The sequence below is a fragment of the Rhincodon typus genome, chromosome 8 (assembly GCF_021869965.1).
Source record: "Rhincodon typus isolate 14 chromosome 8, sRhiTyp1.1, whole genome shotgun sequence".
NCBI classification, from domain to species: Eukaryota; Metazoa; Chordata; class Chondrichthyes; order Orectolobiformes; family Rhincodontidae; genus Rhincodon; species Rhincodon typus.
Window position 1 is genome coordinate 81,834,459 of NC_063339.1, and position 19,945 is coordinate 81,854,403.

The window sequence follows — 19,945 nt, forward strand, 5'->3', positions numbered from 1 at the left end:
ACACAAGGAGCAAGAGGGTAACTAGAGAAAGGGTTGGCCCACTCAAGGACAAAGGAGGGAAGTTATGCGAGGAGTCAGAGAAAATGAGTGAGATTCTTAATGAGTACTTTGCGTCAGTATTCACTGAGGAGAGGGACATGACGGATGTTGAGGTGAGGGATAGATGTTTGATTACTCTAGGTCAAGTCAGCATACGGAGGGGTGGGGGGGGTGGAAGTGTTAGGTATTCTAAAAGGCATTAGGGTGGACAAGTCCCCAGGTCCAGATGGGATCTATCCCAGGTTTCTGAGGGAAGCGAGAGGAAATAGCTGGGGCCTTAACAGATATCTTTGCACCATCCTTGAGCACGGGTGAGGTCCCAGAGGACTGGAGAATTGCTCATGTTCTCCTCTTGTTTAAGAAGGGTAGCAAGGATAATCCAGGTAATTATAGACCGGTGAGCCTGACGTCAGTGATGGGGAAGCTGCTGGAGAAGATACTGAGGGATGGGATCTATTTACATTTTTAAGAAAATGGGCTTATTAGTGATAGGCAGCATGGTTTTGTGCAGGGAAGGTCATGTCTTACCAACTTGATAGAATTCTTTGAGGAAGTGACAAACTTGATAGATGAGGGAAGGGCTGGAGACGTCATATACATGGACTTCAGTAAGGCATTTGATAAGGTTCCCCATGGTAGGCTGATGGAGAAAGTGAAGTCGCATGGGGTCCAGGGTGTACTAGCTAGATGGGTAGAGAATTGGCTGGGCAACAGGAGACAGAGTTGTAGTGGAAGGGAGTTTCTCAAAATGGAGAACTGTGACCAGTGGTGTTCCACAGGGATCCGTGTTGGGACCACTGTTGTTTGTGGTATGCATAAATGATCTGGACGAAGGTATAGATGGTCTGATTAGCAAGTTTGCAGATGACACTAAGATTGGTGGAGTAGCAGACAGTGAAGGGGACTGTCGGAGAATGCAGCAGAATATAGATAGATTGGAGAGTTGGGCAGAGAAATGGCAGATAGGAGTTCAATCCAGGCAAATGCGAGGTGATGCATTTTGGAAGATCCAATTCAAGAGCGAACTATACGGTAAATGGAAAAGCCCTGGGGAAAATTGATGCACAGCGAGATCTGGGTGTTCAGATCCATTGTACCCTGAAGGTGGCAACGCAGGTCGATAGAGTGGTCAAGGCAGCATACAGCATGCTTTCATTCATCGGACGGGGTATCGAGTACAAGAGTTGGCAGGTCATGTTACAGTTGTATAGGACTTTGGTTCGACCACATTTGGAACACTGCATACCGTTCTGGTCGCCACATTACCAAAAGGATGTGGATGCTTTGGAGAGGGTGCAGAGGAGGTTCACCAGGATGTTGCCTGGTATGGAGGACACGAGCTATGAAGAGAGGTTGAGTAGATTAGGATTATTTACATTAGAAAGACGGAGGTTGAGGGGGGACCTGATTGAGGTCTACAAAATCATGAGGTACAGACAGGGTGGATAGTAAGAAGCTTTCTCCTCCAGAGTGGGAGACTCAATTACTAGGGGTCTCGATTTCAAGGTGAGAGGGGAAAAGTTTAAGGGAGAGATGCGTGGAAAGTTCTTTACGCAGAGGGTGGTGGGTGCCTGGAACGTGTTGCCAGCAAGGTGGTAGAGGCGGCCACGATAGCATCATTTAAGATGTATCTAGACGGATACATGAATGGGGAGGGAGCAGAGGGATACAGATCCTTGGAAAATAGGTGACAGGTTTAGATAGGGGACCTGGATCGGCGCAAGTTTGGAGGTCCGAAGAGCCTGTCTCGGTGCTGTAATTTTCTTTAGATTTAAAATTAGCAAATGACCTGACATTAATTGCTACATACGGAAAAGCATTCCAAACTTGTACCAACACTTGCTTGTACAAGTGTTTCAAAATGCTTCTTTGATATAGCCTGGCTTGACTTATCAGGCTATATTCCCTGATGTTAGATTCAACAACCAGTAGAATCAACTTCTATTCATTGCAAGCCAGCTATCTAGCCAACTGAACTAACTGAGCCCTAGAGACCAAATACGGCGCACAGTATTCCAGATACTAATGCCCTTTATAATTGAAGCACAATTTCCATAGCTTTGCATTCAATTCCACTCACATTAAGTGACAGCTTTCCTAATACCGGCATACTAACCTTTTGCAATTTAGACATGGGGATACTCAGATCCTTCTACATCTGAGCTCTGCAATCTTTCATTTAGATAACATGCTTTCTTTTATTCTTCCTGCCAAAATGGACAACTTCACCTTTTCTCATGTATATACATCATTTGTCTCATCTTTGCCCACTCACTTAACCGGTATCTATTTTTGTAATCTTATGTACTCTTCACAACCTACTTTTCTGCCTTTGTGTGGTCAGCAAAAATTGGCAATTGTAGTTTCTGTCCTTTCAGTTGAATAATTTATATAAATTCTAAACAGTTGAGATCCCAGCACCAATTCCTGTGGCACTCATTATATCTTGCAATATGTTACTGCCTACAGCATGAACTTTTACTTTCCATAAAAAACACTTAAGTGGCACCTTGTAAAATGTTTTTTAGAAAACCAAGTTCAATATATTCACCAGTTTATCCAACGTACGTGTTATCTCAAAGACTCTAACAGATTGGTTAAATACAGATTTGTGAAACCATGTTGACTCTACCTGATTACCTTGAATTTATTCAAATACACTTCAATAGTAGCTTCTTTAATAAATACTTAATGATATCTTCCAACATTTTCCTTACAACAGATGTTGAACTAAATGCCCTGCGGCTTCCTGATTTCTGTCTCCCTCTCTTTTTGGTCAAAGCACCTAATGTACCTCAAATCAAGGGTGTTATGGAATATTAAAGCTATTGCATCAACTGTCTCATTAGCGACTTCTTTTTATTTGCTCACGTGTTGAGAGAATCACTGGTGTGGTCAGCATTTACTGCTTGTCCCTAATTGCCCAGAGGGCAGCTAAGAGTCAACTACACTGTTGTGGATCTGGAGTCACATATAGACCGGACCAAGGATGGCAGATTTCCCTGCCTTAAGAGCATTAGTCAACCTGATGGATTTTTTACGACAATCAAAATTGCTTACATGGTCGCCACTGGGCTAGCTTTTTTGTTTATAAATTCTAGATTTTCACTGAATTCAAATTACACCAGCTAAGAAACCTAAGCAATTATGTCAAACCCTACAGATTTGATCAGAAAGAGAGATTTATCTGGTTTATGAGTAATTGTGAAGTGGTAGCGTCGAAGACGAGATAGGACTTCGTTTTGCCTTGTCTTTTGAAACTTTTCAAAGGTGTTATATATAGGTTGCTTGGTTCGTATTGTTTTAATTTCATTTCTTTTCTGTAACAAACTCCTGCTTTATTGTTAAACCAAATCTGCAGCCTTGCATGTTTATGTTTCAGTGAAAGATCACCACATCAAGTTAAAACAATGATCTCTCAAGCCAGATTTCATTCTGGGATCTGACTGGTCTCTAGTAACATTAGCTGAAATCATAACAACCATCACTGCACTGTTGTAGAGTTAAAAATCTATCTCACAGTAGCGCAGATGCACCTACACCGTATTAACTGTTCAAAAGGCAGCTCACTACCCTCTGTTCATTCTAGCAGGTGATAAATGCTAGCCTATAGCGATGCACATTTCAAGAAGGAATAAAAACACTGATTGTTGGGGGACACTACTGCAAACTACATCTCAAAGTACAAAAAAAAAATTCATTTACCACCATTGATCTCTTATCAAATTAACTCAGCATCCATACATTCTCAAGTCCATGGTCTTCAAGCTGCTCCACAAGCCGCCAGTGTGGCATTTTGCCTCATATTTTCTGAAATTCTAGACAAACATCTTTCATCACCTCCTCAGGTGCCTCAAAGAATTCAGTCAGATTGGTCAGATGCTATAAAACTTCCAAGAAACCTATTGTGGCTTTCCTTGACTAATACATGCCTTTCAAATTAAAGTTTGTTTTTAATGCTCTTTAGTCTGATATGAGCATCACTGGCAAGACTAGAATTTGTTGCCCATGCCTAGTTGCTTTCTAGATGGTCATGCTGATCTACTTTTTAGAACCACTATACTTACATTTTCATGTAAAAGATTCAGGATATCTAAGAAAGGGTCAAGTTTCTGACTATAACTAAATTCCCTTGGATTTCAGCCAAAGCTTAAATTTATGCCCATTCTATGGCCTTGGCATTCAACATAAAAAGTGTGGTTGTCTGAACTTCCACTGGTGCCAAACCCTAATAATACTGAAAATTAAGCATGATCATTTCAAGTAAATGCAAAGCTTTAAACAAAGCAAAGCGAGTTTTGGATCAGGTCACAGAATCAATAGGTTGCATGGTCACAGGCGACAATTTTTAAGGTGTTTGAAGGATTTAATTTTACTGTGTTGTAAACACATTGGTAAGGAGGCTGATTTGATTCAGGTGTCTGCCTCAATGACAGACCAACACAAAGTTCAAAATCTCAGGTACTAACTAAGGTAACACAGACATGAGGTTCCATGGTTCTGAATAAATGAAACTTTACCATTACAAAGGGACCACATATTTTTCCTTTAAGGACTATAAGGTCAAGGAAGCAGATCATCACCACCTTCTCAAGGCTAACTAGTGATGAGGAATAAATGTTGGCCCGGAAGTGACACCAAAATCTCACGAATGAATAAAAGCACCTTTTAAAAACAAAAATTGAAAATGAAACTTCAAGACTACTTCATAGTTTAAAGAGTACCAGGAGAGATTTTTCTTCTGTAATTTGAAGATCAAATTGAGTTATGTGGTGGAGAGTTTAACCATACAAGGCTAAAGTAGCTTTTCAGAGAAGTGAGGTGGACATATTTGGGGGCACGGCTGCACCGGGAGCTTGGGTTAAAGGTGTGACCGGCTAGCAATAGCCTTTGGACTGTTCAAGCTGCAGTTATTGATGACCTGAGAGTGCAGGGTAGTCCAAAACATCCAAAAGCCTGTAAGTAGGAGACATTTCTCTGTTTCTCTCTATACAAGCGAAAGGAGAGAAAAAAAAACCTAGAGGCTCTAAAGAATAAATTCTACAACAAGAAAAGAACCTCTGCCCACCTGATCAGCTATTGAATTAAAAATTGATCATCGTCCTGCAGACATGTCATTATTGCTAAAATCTTGACAGACGAGAGAAATAACTCTCCACCTTCTAGTCTGGACATTTTGATCTACAGAAATAGTTTTCCCTGTCTATTTTTTTTTAACCGTAGTTTTATGATCTGCTACATATAGGGGGATGATACCATGGTGGTATTCTCACTGGATCAGCAATCCAAAGATCCAGGCTCTGAGGATGAAATTTGACTTTAATTAAATACAGCTGGAATCAAAACTAGTCAAATGTTGACGAAGTAACAACAGACAGTTGTCATAAAAATGCATCTGGTTCACTAATGCCTTTTAAAAAGGAAGAAAATTCTGCCATCCAACCTCACGTGACTCCAGACTGTGAGGCACCACATATTTTTACTTTGTGAATTGTGATCTGGAATGGAAGTCGAACACTACTGAGCAAATGAAATACCAGAGGTTTTGCAAATTTGAAAAATCAAGTGCAGCACATTTTGAACTGTGCAAAACAATTTTGCTTTTTGAAGAACTAAGGAGGATATTCTGAAACAGAGTGGGTTGAGTTGAGGAAAAACTGCCTGATGACAGCCTTCCAATTGGCTGAGCTGCAGTTTGTTAAAAGCTGTAAGTGAAGAGACATCCAGTGCCTGTGAATTGAAAGCATCTCTCACTTCTCTCTATATACCCCCATGTGGGTGAAAAGAACAAAAAAAAACTTAGAAGAACTAATTATAAACAGCAAAACAGCTAGGTCCACCAGACGAGCAACTGAAGTGAGGAAGACTATCACTTCACAGATAACAGCATGCCATCAGTGTTAGAAATCGAAAGAAACTGTGTGAAAACAAATATAACCCAGCCTAGCTATCTGGACTTTTGATCCTCAAAATTGTGTTTCTCATCTACAGTTCTTTTCCATCCATGTATGTCAAACAGTCTTCCCTAGTCATGATAGGTTGTATATGTATTCAAGGATTTTAAAGGAATATAGTTTAAAAATCACATGATAGTAGATTAGTAAGTCTCTTTTGTTCCTGCTGTTTGTTAAAGTGAAGTGTGGTACAACAAATAGAATTCCGGTGTGAATCATTTTTGTCCTGAATAGGAGTCAGGCAAATTGGTCATCTTGGTGGATTAATGGGATTTTATACATTTTGTAATGGCTCATGGAACAATGGGGACGTTTAGTGGCTCACTCTTCCTAGTAAGTCATGACAAGATAAACAGTAACCAACTGTTAACAAATAACACAGTGTGGAGCCGGAGGGACACAACAGGCCAGGTAGCATCAAAGGAGCAAGAAAGTTGATGTTGTGGGTTGGGGCCCTTCTTAGAAATGGGGCAGGGGGAAGGAAGCTGGGAAATAAATAGATAGAGGAGAGGTGGGGCTGGGGAAGATAGGTAGGATGGTGATAGGTGAGTGCAGGTAGGGAGTGGTGGGGATTGGTCAGTGGGATGGATGGGGCGGATAGGTGGAGAGAAGATGGACAGGTTGCGTCAGGTCAAGGGGGCCGGGAAGTCCTGCACTTGTCCCTACGCCTACCCCTCACCTCCATTCAAGGCCCAAAACAAACCTTTCATATGAGACAGGGGTTCACCAGTACATCAGTCAACTTTGTCTACTGTATCCGCTACTCCCGATGTGTCCTCCTCTACAGTGAGACCAAGCATAGACTCGGAGACAGTTTCTTACAGCATCTGCGCTCTGTACGCGACAAACACCACCACCTTCCAGTTGCCAACCACTTTAACTTCCCCTCCCTCGATGTTGTGTCCATCCTGGGCCTCCTTCAGTGTCACGATGACACCACCCAGAAACTGAGGGAGCAACACTTCATATTCCGCCTCGGGAAGCCTACAGCCCGATGGCCTAAACATGGAATTCACCAGTTTTAAAATCTCCCCACCCCAGCCTCATCCAATGTCCTACCCTCCCTCTCATCCCCACCTACTTGAACTGACACAACTTGTCCATCTTTTCTCCGACCTATCTACCCCACCCATTCCACTGACCAATCCCCACCACCTCCCTACCTGCTGTCACTTATCACCATCCCACCTCCACCCCTCCTCTCTCTACTTCCCAGCTCCCTTACCATCCCCTCCCCATTTCTGAAGAAGGGTCCCGACCCGAAACATCAACTTTCCTGCTCCTCTGTTGCTGCCTGGCCTGCTGTGTTCTTTCAGCTCCACACTTATCTATGACTCCAGCATCTGCAATTCTTGCTATCACTGTTACCAGCCTTCTTAAAAGGCCAAGAAAGCCACTCAGTTGTTTTTTTCACTCTTTATTCGTTCAAAGGATGTGGGTATCACTGGCTAGGTAGCAGTTATTGCCCAGAGGGTAACTGCTGTGGGTCTGGAGTCACATTTAGGCCAGACCAGGTAAGGATGGCAGTTTCCGTCCCTCAACCAGAAGGGTTCTTTCCAACAGTCGACAGTGGATTCATGGCCATCGTTAGACTCTTACTTCCAGATTTTTTTAAAATTCAAATTTCTCCATCTGCTGTGGCAGGATTCAAACCCAAGTTTCCAGAACGTTACCTGGGTCTCTGGATTAACAGTCCAGCGATATCACCACTAGGCCATTGTCTCCCCTTATTGTGTCTAAACGCTACCAAGTTTGAGTAAATAAAAGGAACCAGTGTCCAAAGATGTGCAGGTAAGGTGGATTAGCTCTTCGGAAGGACGGTGTGGACCTGATGGGCCAAATGGGTTGTAAGGAATTGTATACCATAGAGATTCTGTGATTCCAGAGGTATGATGTGAAATTGACTAAGGCTCTGGAAATGACCATGGCACACAGCCCAGCTGACATTGTAAAGTTCGCCTTAGTAGGTGAGGGATTGGGCCAAAATTGGGAGAGCAGTCCCACAGAAAAGTCAAGCAACAACTTGACATTGTGTCCGAGATATGCTTCCGTACTACTACGACCCAGGTGCCACAATCACCATTGCCCACTGGCAGAACAGACTCAGCGGAGTAGTATACAGAGTCAGGAGAGAGAGTTGCCCTAAGAGTCCTCAACATTAACTTCAATCCAATGAAGTCAGATCAAACATAGGAACAAATTCTCCCGTTGATTACCACCTGCCACGGCTTGGGTTTGCCTGGCCCATGTGGCTCTTATCTTTATTACAGCTTTGGCTCAAAAATGGACAAAAGCATAAAGGAAGTGAGGGTGCCTGTGCTTGACATAAAAGGCCTGGGAAGGTGGCTTCATGTCGTGGAAAATTATTAGGGCTAGCGAAAAAAGCCTGGGGAGCCACTCCTAATCAGGAACAGCTGAGAGTGAGGTGAGGAAAGCCCACAAACAATATTTATTTGAAGCAACTGATAAAACGGAGCTAATAAAAAGTCAGCAATGGCTTGATGATTACTGCAAGTTTCAATTTTTAATCAGATGTCTAGGAGCATTCTCAGGAATTCTTTGGAACTCTGTTTCAGAAGAACTACTAAGACGTATGCAATCACTGAGGCAGTCCGAGTCAGAGGTTTTGAACATTCTGAATCTAGATTTTCAAAAGTGAAGTACTGGAGTTCCTTGCAAAGGAGATAGAGTTTTAATGAGATTTCGTGACTACAAATGTTACAAACATCTGTAGGATCTGTTTTAAGCATTTGACCATTTAAAGTGACCTATGTGGCAAGTTTGCCCATAGTTTGTTAATTCACATTTATGTTGGTTAATACTGGATGTTAGAGTCTAAGCTGTGTTTTGTTGACTAATTCACAATCGTGGGCATCACTGGCTCGGCAAAGAACGAGAGAAAGAAGATAAGTACAGCATAGGAACAGGCCCTTTTACCCCTCCATACTAAAACTGTCTTCACTTACAGGATCTGTATCCCTCTATTCCTGGGGCGCCACAGTGGCTTAGTGGTTAGCACTACTGCCTCAGTGCCGTGAACCTTCGGGCAACTGTGCAAACTCCACACAGACAGACATTCTCCCGTGTCTGTGTGGGTTTCCGCTGGGTTCCTCTTCCTGTCCAAAGATGTGCTGGCCAGGTGGTTTGGCCATGCTAGATTGCCTGTAGTGTTCAAGGATGTGTAGATTGTGTGTGTTAGCCATGGGAAATGCAGGGTTATAGGGAGGAGTGCTCTTTGGAGGGTTAGTGTGGACTCGCTGAGCCAAAGGGCCTGTTTCCACACTGTAGGGATTCTATGATTCTATTCCCTTCCTATTCATCCAGGTACATCTTGAATGCTGCTATTATGTCTGCTTCCACCACCGCCTCTGGCAGCGCATTCCAGGCACTCACCACCATTTGTGAAAAACTTGCCTTGTATATCTCTTTTAAACTCCACCCACCCCCACCCTGAACTTGTGTCCCCTAGTAATTGACCCCTCCATCCTGGGAGAAAAGCCTCCTACTTTCCTTTCTATCCATGCCATTCACAATCTTATAAACTTCTAACAGATCGCCCCTCAACCTGCGTTCCAGTGAAAACAAACCCAGTCTATCTGAAGTTCTATAAAGCTGCAGTCTAACTTGCTTATCCTTATACTCAATGCCCCTTCCAATGTAGGCAAACATGCCATAGGCCTTTATTACCTTATCTACCTGCACTTCCACCTTCAGTGATCTGTGGACCTATGCACATGGATCTCGCTGTATATCAATACTCGTAAGGGTTCTGCCATTTACTGTACAATTTCAACCTGTACTTGACCCTCCAAAATGCATCACCTCACATTAGTCTGGATTAAACTGCATCTGCTGCTTTTCTGCCCATGCCTCCAACTGAACTTTATCCTGCTGTATCCTCTGACAATCCACCTCACTATTCACAACTCCATCAATCTTCCTATCATTTGCAAACTTGCGAATTAGACCAGCCACGTTTTCCTCCAAATCAATTATGTAGACCATAAACAATGAGGTATAAGCACTGATCCCTGTGGAACACCATTAGTCACAGCTCTCCATTCCAAAAAGCATCCATCCACCACTACCCTCTGTCTCCTATATCTAAGCCAGTTCTGTATCCATCTTGCCAGCTCACCCCTAATATCATGTGACTTCACCTTTTGTATAATTTGCCATGAGGGACCTTGTCAAAGACTTTATTGAAGTCCACATAGACAACCCTCAATCATCTTTATCACCTCCTCAAAAAAACTCGATCAAATTACTGAGGCATGGCCTCCCTTGTCCAAAACCACACTGTCTAGCGTTAATAAATCCATTTGCTGCTAAACGCGTATCGATCTTGTCCCTAAAAATCTTTTCCAATAACTTCCCTACCACTGACACGAGACTCACAGGTCTGTAATTTCCTGGATTATCCCTGCTGCTCTTAAACAATGGAACTATTTTGGCTATTCTCCAGTCCTCTGGGACCTCACCTGTGGCCAAAGAAGATACAAAAGATGTCTGTTAATGCTCCAGCAATTTGTTCTCTTGCCTCCCACAATATTCTGGGATATATTTCATCAGGAATGGAGACTTATCCAGCTTAATAAAAGGTAGATTTATTGTATCCCTAATTGCCCAAGAGAAGGTGGTGGTGAGCTTCCTTCTTAAACCATTGTGGTCAATGACTTGCAGGTACAAATCCAGTACTATAAGGGAGTTTCAGTATTTTGACCCAGTGACAGTGGAGTAATCGTAATATAATTTCCAAGTCAGGATAGACTGTCGTTTACAGCAGAACTGCGTGGTGTTCTCATGTATCTGCAGCCTGCGTCCTCCTTGAAAAGTGCTGTCAAAGGAACGCTGATGAGTTAGTGCGGTACATTTTTTAGATGGTATACACTGCTGCCACTATGCATCACTGGTGAAGGCAGTGAATATTTAAAGTGGATACGGTCCAAATCCAACAGCTTTTTGATTCCCGTCACCGCATTAGGCTAAGGTCATGGGGATGGGCAGGAAAGTGGAGTTAGCACTACTGTCAGATTAACCATAATTTGAATTATTTGCAGATCAAGCTCAAGGAACCGAACAACCTACTGTCACTTCTATTTGTCATGATCTTATCCGCTGTAAAGTCCACTGGTTGATTCTAGTCAGGAATCACAGAAGGAAGTGCAAGTTTGGCATTACTATTTTAAATGATTAGCACAAAGCAGCACTTTGGCTTAGTGCTAGGGTCATTTAAACAATCCACTCAAATCTGAAGCAATTGATTCCCACATCAAGACAACACACACAGTTGTGCAAAGTAATGCAGGGCCATAGTTTTGATCATAGTTAAAGTTCTAAGGTTGGTGCTTTTTTTAAAAATTCATTCATACTTGACATCGATACTAACACTATAATTCAGTGGTCACACTACTCAGTCCTTTGGTAGGCAAAGGATCTTTTTGGTTTGACAAAAGCATCCTGTTAATGGGAAACAGCACTCACGTCATTACTACACAGTAGAAGCTTCACTTGTTGGTCAAACTTTTGAGATGCCTCCCCATCCTTTCCCACATAATCCGAGATACACTGGTCACTTTTGAAGGCCAAAATGACAGCCTTATTGCTGTTCACGAGTGTACGTGATACAGTTCGAAATGGCAAACTTGGATGCACTGGTTCAAATGCCTATTAACTTCATTTCACAATGAAATAAAAGTCAAGATCCGGTTGTAGAATATCCAGATTGAACAACAACAAAAGATTTTTGTACAGCTTACCAGATCCCAATAATTTAGTATGCACTGTCTCATGGAAGATTACGACTGATGGCCCCAGGGTAGATAATGGAACATCCAATCCACATCTTGCAGTGGTAGCTTTCAACTCCTTTGTAAAATGTTTAAGGTAAGCTTCAGATGCGTCACTGAGAAACTTAAAGAGGTCATTGTGTAATCTGTCTGCACGAGTTCTGTAAATAATTATATCAGATATAGCAAGTACTTTGAGTAGCAATCTTGTTCTTTGACCAAGGTTGGCAGTTGCTCCCAGTAAGCCTTCAGTATCAATGACAACAATACGACGAACAGGATCATACGCTGCCCACACACCGACTGTGCAGGATTCCTGAGCAGGGGAGGTCTTGAAAACTTCATGCCCATAGAAAAAGGTATGATTAAGGGTATGAGATTTGCCATCACCCGTGTTGCCAAAGATTGAAACTACTTTGAGGTTTTCATCTGTTTTGCAGCCAAGTTTCTGAATGAATTCCTCTTCATCTGCCACCTAATAAATACAGTTGCCAAACTGCGATTACTACTGCAAATTCAACTAAAATGACAGGATTTCATATTTGTATGAAAGCAACATGTAACAATGTATTTCAGACTTGAACATTCCTGGAACAAAACTTAAGTATCTATTTTTGAAAAATAAATGCATCCCCAAATCATCATTCACCACATTTTCCTGAGCTGCACAGCGTTGACTAACATGATACCAACCCTCCACTCATGCAGAACAAACTATCATATAACTCTATTTAACACCACATAGTCATGCAGGCAAGATGAGGTGGATTGGCCGTGAGAAATTGCCCCATAGTGTCTAGGGATGTGCAAGCTAGGTGGGTTAGCCTTTGGTAAATGCAGGGTTATGGGGATTGGGTAAGAGGTAGGATGCTCTTCAGATGGTCAGTGCAGATTCAACAGGCCAAATGGCCTCTATCTGCATTGTTGACATTCCAGGATTCTAAAAGTCCCCGGTCCTAAGAGGTAGCAACAGAAAAAAATTGATGCATTGGCTTTAATTTTCCAAAAAAAAAAACTTTGAATTTGAGAGAAGTACTGGAGGATTGGAAATCTGCCAATGTGATCCTTCATTCAAAAAAGGGAGGGTGGCAGAAACTGGGGAGCTATAGGCTGATTAACCAAACATGCATTGGTGGAAAAGTTTGGACTCACTTAAGTAATAGCAGAACATTTGGAAAATCATAATTTAAATCAGGCACAGTCAGTACAACTTCAATTGTGTTTGACTAATTTATTTGAGTTTTTCAAGGAAGTCTTAGCCGGAGTGGATAGAGGAGAACCAGTAGATGTTGTGTATTTGGATATACAGAAGGCATTCAAAGTACCTCACAAAAAGTTAAGTCGTAAGGTAAAAACCCATGGTTTTCAAGACATTATATTGGTATGGCTTGAGAATTGGCTAATGGGTGGGAAGTGCTGAGTGGGGATAAGGGATTCTTTTTCAGACAGGCAACTGTAATCAATGGAGTTCCACAGGGATGAGTGGTGGCACTGCAATTGTTTACAATACATATTAATGACTTCGAAGAAGGATCGAATGTACTGCAGCCAAATTTGCTGCTTACACAAATAGAGTTGGAAATGCAAGTTGTGAGATGGATACCAACAGTTTACAGAGAGATAGGTTAAGTAAGTGGGCAAAAAAAATTGGCAAATGGAGAATAATGTGGGAAAATATGAGAAAAATCTGAAGGTAGAACAAAAGAACAGAGTATTATTTAAATAGAGAAAAAAACTGCAGAAAGCTACAACAGAGACTCGGGGATCCTCGTGCACAAAACATAGACAGATAGCACAGACGTTCAGCAGGTAACAGAAGACCTTGGAATGCTGGCCCTTATAAGAGTAGAGAAGGCTTCCTGCTTCAAGGTGCAAGATGCTGGTGAGACCACATCTGGAGAACTGTTGACAATTTTGGTCCCCTTATTTACGAAAAGGCAGTATTTTATTAGAGGCAGTTCAGAGAAGATTCACAAAGATTATCCCTGCTATAGATGGATTGTCTTATAAGCAAAGATTGAGAACATTGGGACTCTATTAATTCAAATTCCTCTTCATTCTGGGTGATCACTCTGGTCTGGATTCTCTAATATTAAAGTCTCTATCAATTATGGTGTAAACTGCACAAATCAGAAAAACTTCTCATTCACAAAGTTAGCGAATCCACATCCACTGCACAAGCTTGTTCCTTCCTTTATATTCTTTCATTAGGAGTGGGCAGGATCAATATTTGTTGCTCATTCTGAACTGCCCTCAAGAAGATGGCGGTGAGCTCTCTATTGGTGCAGTCTGCAGCCCAAAGGCCTACTGTTCTGGCAAAAAGACCCCCCCACCGATAAAAAATCTAAAGCTAGCCTTAGACAAATGTGACTCCTGGTCTAAGTAGTCAAAACAAACCATAACACAATCTATTTGCTTCTGCCCTACATCTACATAATGGGGAAGTTTGAAATGAGGGGTTTTGGTTCTATGTAAACCCTCTTGGTATCCTTGCAAAACTTTAAAATTAATACCTACATGAGGGGAATAAAACAGGAGACAGTAGTAGCTCTGCTGTAACACGATTGATGAATAGTGGACTCTGTTTGGATAATGCAAACTTTCTGCTGTACAGGTGTAACGATTTTCTACAGTACGAGGTCACATAAGAATGCAACAATCGTGTTATAGGAGAACAGCCTGTGTCCAATTGAGGTTTGCCATGGTCTCATACAAGATCAAATAATAAGCTTTTGCCTTACACAGTCAACTGTGCTACAAGTACAAGTACAAGTACAAGCACATTTTAGGGCCCCATCACTCAGCTTATTGTTTTAGGGCACTGTTCATGAACTTTAGAGTTCCAGCCACTGTGATATCCCGATCTCTCCATTCTAATGTTATTTACTGTCCTGAAAGCTACACTCAGCATTTGTCCTGAACATGTGCATAACGCTACATCATTCACAGATAAACCCTGTCTTGCCCCTGGATTAACATCACGTCAGCCATGAGCCCAATCCTCTATAAATCAAGACCACAAAAAAATGGTGGAAATCACAGCAGGTTCCGCAGCATCCTGGTGAGAGAGCAGGTTAACGTTTCGAGTCTAGATGACTCTTCATCAGAGGTCTGACGAAGCCTATCCTCCTTGATATCGCAAGATGACATAGGCGGCTCGTCCATGACAGATGGTATTTGATCCAGATAATTGTGAGGTGATACATTTGGGGAGGACAAACAAGGCAAGGGAATACATCATAAATGGTAGCACCCTAGGAAGGGGTGAGGATCACTGAGGACTTGGTGTGCATGTACACTAGCCCCTTAAGGTATCAAGACAAGTGGATAAAGGGGTTAAGAAGGTATATGGGATACCTGTCTTTATTAAACAAGGAATAGAGTTTAAAAGCAGGAAGATTAATTGAATTATAAAAAAAAATGTTGGTTAGACTAGTGTTGGTGTATTGTGTGTAGTCCTGGAATCCACATTATATGAGTGATGGGATAGCACGGGAGATTTACTCTCAAGCCTAGGCAATGTCTGGGTATCCGTTACAAAGTGAGATTGGACAGACTAGCACCTCATCTTTACCATGGACGTCCAGTCCCTCTACACCTGCATTCCCCGTGCAGATGGCCTTAAGGCCCTCCGCTTCTTCCTGTCCCGCAGGCCCGACCAGTCCCCCTCCACTGACACCCTCATCCGCTTAGCCGAACTCGTCCTCCCCCTCAACAACTTCTTTTTCAATTCCTCCCACTTCCTACAGACAACGGGGGTGGCCATGGGTACCCGCATGGGCCCAAGCTACGCCTGCCTCTTTGTAGGTTACGTGGAACAATCCCTCTCCCGTACCTACACCGGCCCTAAACCCCACCTCTTCCTCCATTACGTTGACGACCGTATCGGCGCCGCCTCGTGCTCCCACGAGGAGCTCGAACAGTTCATCTACTTCACCAACACCTTCCACCCCAACCTTAAGTTTACCTGGACCATCTCTAACACCTCTCTCCCCTTCCTGGACCTCTCTGTCTCCATATTGGGCAACCACCTAGAAACCGATATTCATTTCAATCCCACTGACTCCCAAAGCTACCTAGAATACTCCTCCTCCCACCCACCTTCCTGCAAAAATGCTATCCCCTATTCCCAATTCCTTCGCCTCCGCCGCATCTGCTCCCAGGATGAGGCATTCCACTCCCGTACATCTCAGTTGTCCTCATTTTTCAAGGACCGCAACTTCCCCCCCTCAGTGGTCGAGAACGCCCTCAACCGTGTCTCCCACATCTCCCGCAACTCGTCCCTCACACCCCGTCCACGCAATAAGAACCAAAAAAGAATCCCCCTCGTCCTCACGTACCACCCCACCAACCTCCGGATCCAACGCATCATCCTCCGACACTTCCGCCATCTGCAATCCAACCCCACCACCAAAGACATCTTTCCCTCCCCACCCTTATCTGCTTTCCGGAGGGACCACTCTCTCCGTGACTCCCTTGTCCGCTCCACACTCCCCTCCAGCTCCACCACACCCGGCACTTTTCCCTGCAACTGCAGGAAGTGCTACACCTCCCCCCATACCTCCATACCTCCTCCCTCACCCCCATCCCAGGCCCCAAGAAGACTTTCCACATCAAGCAGATGTTCACCTGCACATCTGCCAATGTGATATACTGCATCCGCTGTACCCGGTGTGGCTTCCTCTACATCGGGGAAACCAAGCGGAGGCTCGGGGACCGCTTTGCAGAACACCTACGCTCGGTTCGCACTAAACAACTGCACCTCCCAGTCGCGAACCATTTCAACTCCCCCTCCCATTCCTCAGACGACATGTCCATCCTGGGCCTCCTGCAGTGCCACAACGATGCCACCCGAAGGTTGCAGGAACAGCAACTCATATTCCGCTTGGGAACCCTGCAGCCCAATGGTATCAATGTGGATTTCACAAGTTTCAAAATCTCCCCTCCCCCTACCGCATCCCAAAACCAGTCCAGCTCGTCCCTGCCTCCCTAACCTGTTCTTCCTCCCACCTATCCCCTCCTCCCACCTCAAGCCACCTCCATCTCCTACCGACCAACCTCATCCCGCTCCCTTGACCTGTCCATCCTCCCTGGACTGACCTATCCCCTCCCTAACTCCCCACCTACACTCACCTTTACTGGCCCCATCCCCACCTCTTCGACCTGTTTGTTTCCTCTCCACCTATCGTCTCCTCTATCCATCTTCTATCCGCCTCCCACTCTCGCCCTATTTATTTCAGAGCCCCCTTCCCCTCCCCCTTTTCTGATAAAGGGTCTAGGCCCGAAACGTCAGCCTTTCTGCTCCTATGATGCTGCTTGGTCTGCTGTGTTCATCCAGCCCTGCACCTTGTTGTCTTGGACAGACTAGGATCGTTTTCCGTTGAGAGTGGAAAGTGAGAGGAGTCATGATTGAAATGAACAAAACTGTGCAGAACATAAATAGGGTAGACCAGAAAAAAACTTTTCCCTTTGATGAAGGAGTCAATGACCGCATAGATTTAAGGTTGGGGCAGAAAGTTTAGAGGTGACGTGAGGAAGTTTTTTTCCCCCACTCAGAGGGTGGTGGGAATCTGGAACTCACTACCTGAAAGGGTGGTACAGGCAGAATCCTGGATAACATTTAAGAAGTATTTAGACTGGCATGGACATAATGGGCCAAAGGGTCCTTTTCTGCACTGTTAATTTCTATTATTCTATCCTTCCTCAAATAAGGGGGTGATAGATATAGGACAGATGTCAGAGGTAGGTTCTTTACTCACGAGAGTAGTAAGGGCGTGGAATGCTCTGCCTGCAAAAGTAGTTGACTCGCCAACTTTAAGGGCATTTAAATGGTCATTGGATAAACATATGGATGATAATGGAATAGTTTAGGTTAGATGGGCTTCAGATTGGTTTCACAGGTCGGCGCAACATCGAGGGCCGAAGGGCCTACACTGCGCTGTAATGTTCTATGTCCTTCTAAGTAGTCTCACGGCTGCCTTCCCTGCTTTTGTACTCCGTCTCCTTGCCAACCAAGGGCACTGAATTCTAGTTACTACCTTATCCGAGATGTCCCCACTTCCCCCTTTGGCCCATCCGCCCCGTTATTAAAGGCTTCCTTCACCTGGATCTGTTCCTGCTCATCCACCAGGAGGAAGCTACTGGCAGTTTGGCTCCTCAGCCTATCGAGTTCTCGGTGCTCTTTCTGGTCCTCCCCGAGTCCGGCCTCGACCTCTGGCTGCGGGTAGTTATTGACCGGATGCTTGCGGCGGTTCGAGTGGCCCCGGCGGTGGCACTCGGCGCACACGTTGACCTTGCAGGCCAGGCAGCGACAGCAGGCCCGGCGCCGGCCCCCGCTCGGTTTGTTGCTGTTGCACTGGTCACAATACGGGAGGTGTCCGGGTTTCAGGCGGCTCCTTTCATGATCCCTGAGTCGGGGCTGGCTGTGCAACTCTCGCTCACACACCGCACACTGTAGACTACCGCACTCATCACACTCAAAGGCCGCCTCCGAAGCGCTACACGCGTAACTCTCCTGACAGCGGAGCAACTGATCAAGCCCGGCAACCAAACCCGAGGCCCCGGCACCGCTCATCCTCCTCCCCCTTTTCAACCGGGCACCGACATCCGAGCCGAGACAACGAAACAGCTGATCCGAGGCCCCTGTCAATCGTCAGTCGGCCTCGGGCTCGGCTCCTCTCGGTGGGTCACACGCATTCGGGTTCGGCTCTTTTCGGCGTGTTCACCCGCATTCGGGTTCGGTTCCTTTCGGCGTGTTCACAGGCGTTCGGGTTCGGCTTGATGCGGATTGAATGACCCAAGTGAGCAATTGATGCAATTTAATCGTCAATCTTGTTGGCCAAGGAGATGAATGTGATTGTTTTCAAAAAAACCTCTTGATCTATACGAAACCACACGGCTGAACTTGCATAACCTCAGGTTTTCTACATCTGAGGTGCATATCTAGAGACCTTTTCAATAAGTGGAGGGTTTCTGCTTTTATGCAATGTTACAGGCCATGAGCTCCAGACCCCTTACACGCTGTGGGGAAATAAAGTATCTTCAAGTCCTCTCTACTCCATCTCCCAATCACTTTAAATCTACATCCCCTAGTCACTGCTTCCATAGTTTAGGTAAGTGAAACTTTGCAAAAATCAAGGAGAAAAACATTTCTTTTTAGTCTTTGCTCATAGCTGCATGTTTCTTGTCTTGGAATTCGCCATACCATTCTAGCACAATAACAACCTGTCATGCGGTGACTAGTACTGCACTCATAATATCACCCAAATCGTGGCCGAACTCTTATATTCTGTACCTCAACTAATAAAGTATTCCTCATGCCACCTTAACCATCTTTTTGATCTGTTATTTGGAACATTTGTAGGTGTGTCTTGTCCGAGTCTGTACATCACTCCTCGACATTTTAGAATACCTCTAGTAGCAAACCACTGATGTTATAATGTGGAGGTGCCGGTATTGGATTGGGGTGGACAAGGTCAGAAATCACACGACACCAGGTTATAGTCCAACAGGTTTATTTGAAAACACAAGCTTTGTGAGCCTGACTCCTCCTTCAGGTGTTAGGCAGAAGAGTGTGTTTAGACCAACTGAGGAGGGTAATGAGATTCACCAATTTGGAACGTGGAGCTGAGTGCTGTTTGGGCTAGTTGTCCGAGGACATTAATATCATTTGTTATACATCTTGTTGAAATACCCAAACCCATTACAATTACTTACCGCGCAAAGGCCTGATTCAAGGTCATTATTACTCATCACCATTACTTAATTTTTCTTAGTTTTTTTTTTAAATTTTGTTTTGTCTTTTCTTACTACTGCCATGGTGGTGCTGAAATCGCATGTCCTGAAACTTGTCACCATGCTCTGGCACTGTGGCATAAAGCTGGGAGGTTCCGTCATCTTTTCACCTGTCATAGAGTCATACAGCATGGAAACAGACCCTTCAGTCCAGCCAGTCCATGCCGACCATAATCCGATGTAGCAGTTCAAGTGTCAGGATCATTGTGAGTCTTGACATTTCTTGGGTGAATGACTTATACCATTGCATAACAGGGAACTGCATGAGACTGTTCAACTCAAGCTACTTCCCTGTACACCCATCACAAAGTCATAGTGTCTAGGCTAAGAGCCCCTTGTCAGTTCCTTAATCTCTGGACCAAGATATTT

At 44.1% G+C, this 19,945-nt stretch overlaps 1 protein-coding gene across 1 annotated transcript in view; it reads right to left on the bottom strand.

Moving 5' to 3' along the window:
- zfyve1 (zinc finger, FYVE domain containing 1) overlaps positions 1–18,506 on the bottom strand; it is a 105,786-nt gene extending 87,280 nt beyond the window's left edge. The window contains exons 1-2 of the mRNA XM_048600489.1: positions 17,886–18,506; positions 11,679–12,257 (exon numbers count right to left, since the gene is read on the bottom strand). Of these exons, the coding sequence (XP_048456446.1) occupies positions 11,679–12,257; positions 17,886–18,356 (1,050 nt within the window). The 5' untranslated portion in view covers positions 18,357–18,506. The remainder of the gene's footprint in view (positions 1–11,678; positions 12,258–17,885) is intronic.
- Positions 18,507–19,945: the final 1,439 nt, after the last annotated feature.